General features: G+C 41.5%; 1 protein-coding gene across 1 annotated transcript in view; it reads right to left on the bottom strand.

Moving 5' to 3' along the window:
• Nucleotides 1-5,925: 5,925 nt before the first annotated feature.
• Nucleotides 5,926-9,211, bottom strand: part of LOC128297338 (5-hydroxytryptamine receptor-like) — a 35,106-nt gene continuing 31,820 nt past the window's right edge. Inside the window, exon 5 of the mRNA XM_053032964.1 lies at nucleotides 5,926-6,630. Coding sequence (XP_052888924.1) covers nucleotides 5,926-6,630 — 705 coding nt within the window. The remainder of the gene's footprint in view (nucleotides 6,631-9,211) is intronic.

The following is a 9,211-nucleotide window of genomic DNA, read 5'->3' as shown; positions in this document are numbered from 1 at the left end:
AGCGATGCATCGTGCACCCATTCCCTCAAACCGTAGCTCAATTCAACCGCACGGCCATTATTAATTGACGTAGAAAGTTGAAAGTTTACACTGTACCAACTCGAAGAAGGTAACGAGGAGGAGAAACTTTTTGTTCTGGCCTGTGCCTGTGATCGTAACCGGTTGCTGGTAGGGGTAAATAAAATCAAGCGGCTTGGATGAACGGCGTTTTTTGTAGTAAAGCTTCGTGTGCGAAGTGAGTTGCGAGAGTCTTGCAATATATAGCACATTTACCACAACCGTGCGCAGCAGTGGGTTGAATGATGGGTAAAATTCATTTATCAAAGTGGTGTTGATCAGACAAAGTGGTTCATCAGGTGAGAAAACCACATCCTTGGTTCCGGGTCCGCTTCCGGGATACTCTATTGATTGGCTCTTATTTGGGAGCAATGTGCGGAAAGGCTTCAAGTGCTTTGAATATGAGAGCAAAGCAAGCAAATATCAATTTTTTAACCTGTTTTTGTAAACGATGAAACCACAGCGTATAATATTATTCTTTAGCTCATCGTTAGGTTTTCTGTAGTAATACAATTGTTGCTTTAATTTCAAATGCTCTGAATATTGCTTTTTATTTAAACATATATACAAAAACCACTGGGCGTCTCCATTACACAGTGAAACACCATGCGCCTCCATTGAGTTGCTTTCTGTACCAGCGTAATACTAATGGTTTTCATAATACCTTCTCGATTATGAAGAAATGCTTCATTGCAACCCATCAACCTGACAATATCAATCCCAAATAAATACAACAAAAACAACTTCAATTTTCTCAGAAAAGAATGTCCCGGACCCGTTATCCTAAGCGGCTGAAAAAGCTGACTAAGGGATAAATATAAAGGTAGTACCAGTATCGGGGCAAAACCAGTGGGAGAATGGTTGCACGGATCATGGATGAAGTGATTTACCTGTGCCGCGTTACCGAGCACAAATGAACGCAAAGGAAGATTTAATGGCCAACAGCACCGGACCGAAGATGGATGTGCTCGAGCTGTGCACGAAGACGCATGAATAAAGTCCATTAGGCGCACTGTCTAAGGATAACGGCTCGGTGCAGAGGACAAAGCAGGAAACCTTGTGGCTACCGGGTTGGCGGTTAACGGTCAGTTTAGCTTTGTTAGGATAATTTATAACAGATTGAGCGTATGGGAAAAATGATTTTGCCCCGATTATTCTGCTTGTTGCGTCCTTACAGTGACGTAGGGATAATTGATGCAGTTTGCCTTATCGAGGGTTGTGTTAACGTTCTTTTTTGCAAATGTGAGCGTGAATGGAAAATCAATTAAAACTTCATAAGTAAATCATTGACACAACGAACACGATGATAAAGTGTTTACATTGTGATTGACTGTGGTAATACACTTGAGTGCTTCATAATGGTAAAATGTATGCTAACCCAATAAAAATGTTGTATAGCATTATCCTGAAACCATGAAAAACATCAATTCAATAACGCTTTTGATGTACCGAAGAAAAATAAAATATGTCGGTCAGCGGAGATTTTATTTCCTTCAACGCGATGAGATTCCATGATGAGGTTCAAATTAATTTCATTTAAAATGAAATAAAACACAAATAAACGAAAATGGAGCATGCCGAAAAGCCAAGGCTTGGAAAATAAGGCAAAAAGAATGACGTGGTTGAGCAGGAAAAATCTGTCCTTTTTGCTCCCTTATGGCCCAAGGATCTGTTTGATTTGGGGCGACAAATAAAAACGGTTCGTCTGACTTTGGCAGAACGAAAGCTCTTTTGTATATATGTACCGCTTCCCTAATGCCGTCGGTGTGAAGTGCGCATCGGGACCGATCCCAAAAAGGACAGAAAGCGTGCATGCGATCCCGCATACGATTTGCTTTTTAATAGGCTCGAATTGAAACGTGATAAGATTTGAAAAGAACGAATGGCCCAAAGTCAATCCCTGGTAAGCTGAACGGGATCTGATTTTCAACTATCGCCTGTGCGGTAACGGTTGCTAACAGAGAGAAAAGCAGGTTTATTTCGTCTCGTTGTCAAGTGGCTTGGCAGCTGCTTCTTACAAAAGAGCAGCCGTTGAAGGACGCTAGAGCCGCAATGAATCGTTCATCGTCCTTGATTGTCCAGCTTTGGGAAATATGTTTGGTGCGAAGTAGGTTCTTTAGGAGAACAATAAGTTTGCTTGTTGATGTGAAGTTTAAGAGCAAAATCATATCTTTCTATTTTTTATCTTTTAATGGAAAATCCTTTTTATATTCTCCTGGTTTAAGAAATGTACCATCAAACATTACATTTCTTTTCGTAAAGCAGATGTCCATTTTTCAACCCTAATAAGCCCAAAACAAAGGAGATATTATGATCCCAACTGACATGCTTGTTTCCCGGGGTTTGATTCTCAAAACTGTCATTATGCGAATAAGAAAATCTAGAGAAGGCTCCCACCTACCTCGAATGATGCACAAAAAACACGCACACACACACGGTTTTTTGAAACGTGCTCTGGGACAGGATGCCTTTTGCGAGAAGTACGGTTGGTTGGTACGGTTGGAATTCACCACCCACAACCCACGCACCGGATAAAGCTAGGTGTGTGTATGTGTAAGGGTAAAGCTGGAAAAAGGATAAGATTTGACATTTGCGGTGACATTGGTATGGTTAAACCTGAAGTGTAAATCCTACGGTAAGCCTCTGTGGACTTAGAAGGATTAGTATGTCGGTCTGGGAAGCCAAAAACAATCGGTGAGTGTGCTGCCTATTGCTGCATCTCAGGTTCCGGAAAAACCTGCAAGTGTATCTCTCATGTTGGGAAAAATGATAATGACTCGAACACGAATCGTTGGCACACGAACGATGAAGAAGCGTGTGCTTTCGATTGTGTCTAGTGAGCATGCGGCCAAACTGGTTTGACCTGTTCGGTTTTGCGTTGTACGCAAAGATAACTTTCATCTTCAAGGCGAGGATCGATAGTGGTTGAAATTCAAACACAGCATTCTAATAATACCTTAATGACACCTTCTTCCACACTATGCAGCTTACCGAAGCCATCGGATAAACTTTACATCTTGGCCCGGAGAGGATTGTTTATTTCAAATCGCCCTTACCATGGGTTGGATTATGTGTCACAATGAGAGTTGGAGAGACGAGGATATAAAGTTTCATATGAAGGTAGACAAAGCGATGAAGATTCGGGTCGACAAACCTTCCCAGCCTGAAGGTTCGATTTTGTCTGCTTTTTCTTACCATTTCTTAATCGGATTGATTAGTAACAATCACTTGCAAACTCGCTTGCGCAGGGGAGTAGCTGATTGATCAAAATCCTCAAAGGAAGAAGCTTTTATCAAAACAGACTCTCTCGTTTCGTTGTCAGTATACTTAGAACCTGATTGCGTAGGTTTTCTGATCGATTCGAGGGAACAGCTCAGTGCACGCAAATAGATGGGTTTTTCGGAAAAACAAAACCCGTAGGAAAAATTCTATTTAAATCCCTTTGAAACGTGTGGTAGGTAAGTTTTTTTTTCAAACACTAGTTCGAACAGGTACGTATGTGTAAGTAAAAAAATTACTGTTCAATTTAAATTCAATGTATGAAATGGAGATTGATACAGCTGCCATCAATAGAATTGATGTTTAATTTGATGAGTTAGGTCATGGAGTATAATCTTAAATAAAGCAATCACTATCTAGATCTTCATGCGCATTATTACAGTATGGATCTAATAGATCCCACAGCAAGACCATTTTGCGGTAAAGATATCCAGGAATGTGTTCTAGAATACTATTCACTTTTTAGTTTGATTAATGTTTTTCAAAAACAGCTCACACTCTGTTTGTTAGACAGTTATTTGTTTTATGTCTAATTTAAAAGGCTCGAAAATCACAACGACCCAAGAGTTGACTATTGATGTCATTAAGTGTTGATTGTTGATGTGTATATTGATGGCGCCAGTGCTTGATAGGGTTTCGTTTTAATGATGTTCATTCATACATTCCAGAGCCTTATGTTCCAGCCTAATGCTGTCATAACGTCATCTGGAGGCCATCAGGCCGTAAATTACGCATATGGTAATTGAAAATTTATTACAACAAAATTTACATATTTTTGTCAATGTATAGAAGAACATTGCATTATAAAAAAACAATATCATAAAACAGGCGAGAACATGGTGTGAAAATGATAATCGTAAAATCGTCCCACCATCAATGAGTAAAAGATCATCAGCATTATTACGCCATCCCGATCAGTTGGCCGCCAGCGTGAATAAAAATAAGCGTGAGTGTTCTATTATTCTATTCGTGGAACGTATGCTTTGTTGCATGAAATTCCACCCAACTCGGTTAGAAATTTCTGCAAAAGGACGTTGACATCCATGTACACGTCATTGCGCACCAAAGTGCCAAACCAACGCTTCAGGGTGGATGTGTTCCTATCGCTACTCTGCTGAGTAAATGTGCGATGTGTTTGTCGTAAATCCAGCAGTTAGACTTTCGTCTCACGTGGTTCATTAAAAATTAACATCTTACTGCTCATGTATGTGTGTGTACGTGTGAATGTTCAGGAAGCTGGAATGCTGGCCTGAAAGTCGGGAATTAAGATTCCAAAAAACAGAGTTCATCTTCCACGTGCCTGAAACACGGCCTCACACCCAAACCAAGGCGTCGTTTCATGAGAACAATTTTATGCTCGCACGCTTTTATTGGCCCGTACAAGTGACGTGTTCAGCATGCTTATACCATGTATTTGATCCTAGTTCATGCTTGGCTATGTTGTGGAGGGTTACTTTACCAATAGGGATAACACGATGAGATGGGTTTGGTTGGTCAATTTCTTCCTACACATCGCAAAACTGACTCCACTTCAGCCTTGGATGATGCCAAGAGTAATCAGTTGATCAATGTTAGCTGTAGATAGCGGTTTTTAGGAGTATTTAAAGAAAGTATTTAAGATTTAAGTGTTTTCAATAGTTCTTACGGTCGAGTTGAGTGATCTCGGAATTCATGATTAAGTAATTGACTAATATTTATGCCATGTCTATTCCCAGTTGTCCGAAAACATACCCTAGATAGATCAAAGCTTCGTTTGTGGTCGAACGGTGTCAGTTTAACAGATCAAAAAAACAGTAGCACACAATCTCCTAAGCGTTTTGCGCAACGCAGCTAGATGGACATGATTGTACAGTTTTGATTTTCTTTTCCTTGCCCGAGCTTTCGTGTGTGTGTGGGTGTCAAGAATGACCCTTCTCGTCTGCCCTAAATTAAACGGCGTAAAACTGCTTTTTTGTGGCCTTATTTTTAAATGGCGTTAGCAAGTGACAGCTTATCGACCTGTTTCTAAACCGTTGGCGATCTCTTAGACCACACTGGTACATCGGAGCTTATCGGACTAAATATGGTATAGTAAGTACACCGTCTTAATAAACAAACGACGTCAACTATATATCTCCTAAGAAGCGAGTCAACGGTTTGACTTTGTGTGGGAAGGAAGGAGTCCAGCACTGTGGCCTCCGTCGTCCCTCCATTGTCGTTACATTGCTTGCGCTTATCCCGTTTCTGTGAATGTGTGATGCGTTTTCCTATCCGACAGACCGACAAGAGATGTACAATTTCTCCCCTTCTTTTGCACTATTTACATGAGGCTGACAGTGTAGTCAGCGTCAAACACTGATGTAACGATTCACCTCCGCTCACTATTGTACTATGGATCACACTTAAGACATTCACAAAGTACACTCACACACGCACGCAGAGCTGATGTTGTGATGGTGTCGCTAGTTACTAAAGATAGTATAATAGTTCGTACGCAGCTTGCATCCCTGGGCAATAGTATTTTTGTTGTTGCCGTTGTTTCACTGCAGAGGGCGCCACCAAGCTGCCATACCCGTGATGTCACTCAGTAGCGGGAAAGACATGGTTTCTCTACCGCATGTGACGCACGCCGAGGTTTCGCGTTCGCCGCAAGCTGTACCTTCGCCCGCAAAGGATACGCTTGAACGCGTGCCGAAACTCCGGACTGAAGATGGTGTAGATGATTGGGTTGAGCGTCGAGTTGAAGTAGCCGAGCCACAGGCAGACGCTCGTGATCAGTGGGCTGATATCGCAGCTGGTACAGGTCGGCAACAGGATCGCGATGATGAAGAACGGCAGCCAGCAGCACACGAACGCGCCGGTAATGATGGCTAGCGTTTTGGCGGCCTTCCGCTCGCGCTTCGAGTCGGTGGACGACTGCGTCTTCTTGCGCGAGGCGAGCCCCGACGAGCCGGGCGGCCGGGAGGACGAGCAGGACGCCTGATTGCCGGACGGGTAGGCCATCGAGATGTCCGCCGTCGGTGGATCGATCTCGATCCGGTCCCGCTCGATGCCGTTGCCGAGCGAACCCTTCTCCGGGCTCGTGTTGGCGGAGGAAACGTTCGTGAAGGCGGTCGTCGTTTCGCTGATCGTGGGCAGTGGTCGCCCGATCACGGCGACGACCGCCGCCGCGATACCGCCAGAACCGCCGGCCACGTTCGCTATCATACCGCCGCCGCTCGCCGTCTGCGTCGCAGTTACCTTCCAGCGGAAACCAATCGATGTTAGTGCCATACAGGAAGCTTTTGCCAAAGGTTCGGGATGGGTCTGAGCAGCCTAATAACAATGGGGCACGTATACAATATATACGCACGTTTGAAGTGGGACTTATCTAAGGAAACTTGGATATCGCCTTAACGAAAGCAGAAAGCTCCACCGAACAGAAAGCAAAACACACAGGAACACAACAGAAAACAGAAAAACTGAAGAAACAGCAAATGTGGAAGAAAGAGAAAGAGAGAGAGAGAGAGAGCGGGAGAAAGAAGAGCGGAAAAGCACGTGTTTTTGCGGGGTGCTTTAGGAGAAACATGCTTTGAAGTGAGCACTGAGTATCAGGCGTGTGTCTGTGAGGATGGTAGTAATGGTCGGTTAGGTCAGTCTGCGAGGCCAGTGATAGAAGCTTAAACGTTAAACTGGCAAAGCATAACAAATACGCAAATACGCAGCTAGATGATTGTATCAAAAGCACTCGAAACGAATGAATTATGTCTAGTTGTGCAGCATGTTTACGATGAATATTTGAAGAAAGTGCAGTTTTGAACTATTTCCTATTCGAGGCAAATGCATTTCTTTCCACGTTTGCGCAATTTAATTTTCATTAATTACTAAGAAATACTAGCACCGTTTATGCATGCTCATCATTGAAACATTAATACACAGATAATCATGCAGAAAACTACAAAAAAGTCGAAAAAACTAAACTAAATTTGATATGATATAGATAATGATGCTATTTACTAGCTGAAGTTGTATATGATTAAAGTTGAGATACATTTGAAATGCAAAGAGCTACGACGGGGGGCGAAGTTCTGTATATAAATTCAGTAAAATTATACAAGTATTATGTAGACTGTCAAAAACTAAAACTTATCATAAATTGATGCTAAGCTGTGTAATGTATATTAATCAGTATTGTTTTGTATTCAATCTTAAAATTTCATTTCCATCGCTTCATCAAAAGAAAACACTTTTCCAAGCAGTGATTTTAAATTTATTTCAACCGTTAAGGGCAACAGAAAGGTTTACTTTAGTATTACTGACAGCTTAACGTTCGAACAAGTAAAAAGTTTGCCGTCTTGAAAGAAGGTTGAAGCCTTTAACAATTAAAGGTTGCACGCTTAAAAATTATTCATTAATGTATGTCGGAATGTAGAAAAGGATGTATGGAATGTTAAAATAAGTTTGCCCTGAAGCGACATAAAAGCATCCAATTCGAATGAAAAAATTCTTCAAGTCATCAGAGAAACGAAAACAATGGAAAAAGTTTCAACTGGAGACGATGAAAGAATGGATCAAGAGACTAAATGCGCCACACATCCGCTGAATCCCATCTTTTCATGCTTGGCGGCGAGTTTGACAGAGTAATTTACTGCAGAAACGTAGATACGGCAGCAAAGCGTTACTTTAACTGCGAAAAGCCAACGTCCTATGAATGTTGCCGACCTGGTAAACGACTAAATCTTGCTTTTTTTGTTTTGAAGTGAACACTTTGGAAGGATTTGCCGTAGCGTCCGATAAAGGTTCAAGCTTAGACTTGTCTACTATCCCACCGCCTACTCCGTCTTGATACCTCTGATTGCGTATTTGATCCGGCTTGGTACAATTTAACCCGATGAACTTGATTTAGGGCATTGGGTTGAGGGGTCTTTATTTGCTTTGGTCGATTTGTGCCAAAAGGCTCCAAATAAAGCAGAATGGTCCGTTTCTTTGGAGGTTGCTTTGAAGATAGAATTCATCACAACAAAGTGAGTAAAAAAAGTTTTTATTGTAAGGAAACGAAATGAATTTCATGAAATGAAATTTTCGAAAACCTTATTACAAACCTTCCTCAGTCGAAATTTAAGTAATTGAAGTAACTGTAAGCTTATTTAGAAGCGAGGATTTTGATGTACAAAATAACTAAAATTCAACTCTAAGTTGCATCAATGCATGACCAAACTGTCGAACGAACACTGAATTGTGAATATCAATTCAAACACGATCTGGAAAAAGCGACTCGACTAGTCCAAAGGAATATGTTTTACAACAAACTGACCAAACTATTTATGGAACTTGCTCTTTTCCAGTGTGAGTTCGAGTGCATAACTGATTGAAGCGAGAGAGAGAAAGAGAGAGAGAGAGAGAGAGAGAGAGAGAGAGAGAGAGAGAGAGAGAGACAGAAACGCGCTATTCCTGTAGGCTCAACTCGAACCACAAAGACCATTGACGAGCGGTTAAACATTGTGGCAACATCGTGCAACGCACACATACATACATAGTTGTGTGATAAAATGGAAGCCCGTTCATCATGAAAAGGAAAGCAACGCATAGCGAAAGAAAAAAAACCATTCCGATTCAACCAGACAGTGATGATAAAATTTGGTACATTGTACACGCAGGTAAGTGCGCCCAGATTACAAAATTCATCCAGAAAAGGCAGGCACGATTTGTGGAATGTGTGCTTTTCAGTAGCATTTAATTGTATTTAGCAGCAACAAAATATTTTATTCATTGCAAACATTCATTCGCAACAACTCAGTGGAATGGAAAACCAATTTATTACATTTCGCTATTCGATGGTTGAAGTTAAGGTGTTCCATTTGAAATGTGTTGCCAATCTAAGATTTTTGGGGTATGAGATTGAATAACAAAGGAAAAG

The sequence above is a fragment of the Anopheles moucheti genome, chromosome 2 (genome assembly GCF_943734755.1).
Source record: "Anopheles moucheti chromosome 2, idAnoMoucSN_F20_07, whole genome shotgun sequence".
In the NCBI taxonomy this organism is placed as follows: Eukaryota; Metazoa; Arthropoda; class Insecta; order Diptera; family Culicidae; genus Anopheles; species Anopheles moucheti.
The sequence above is the reverse complement of the archived record's forward strand: the minus strand, read 5'-3'. Positions and strand labels throughout refer to the sequence as shown.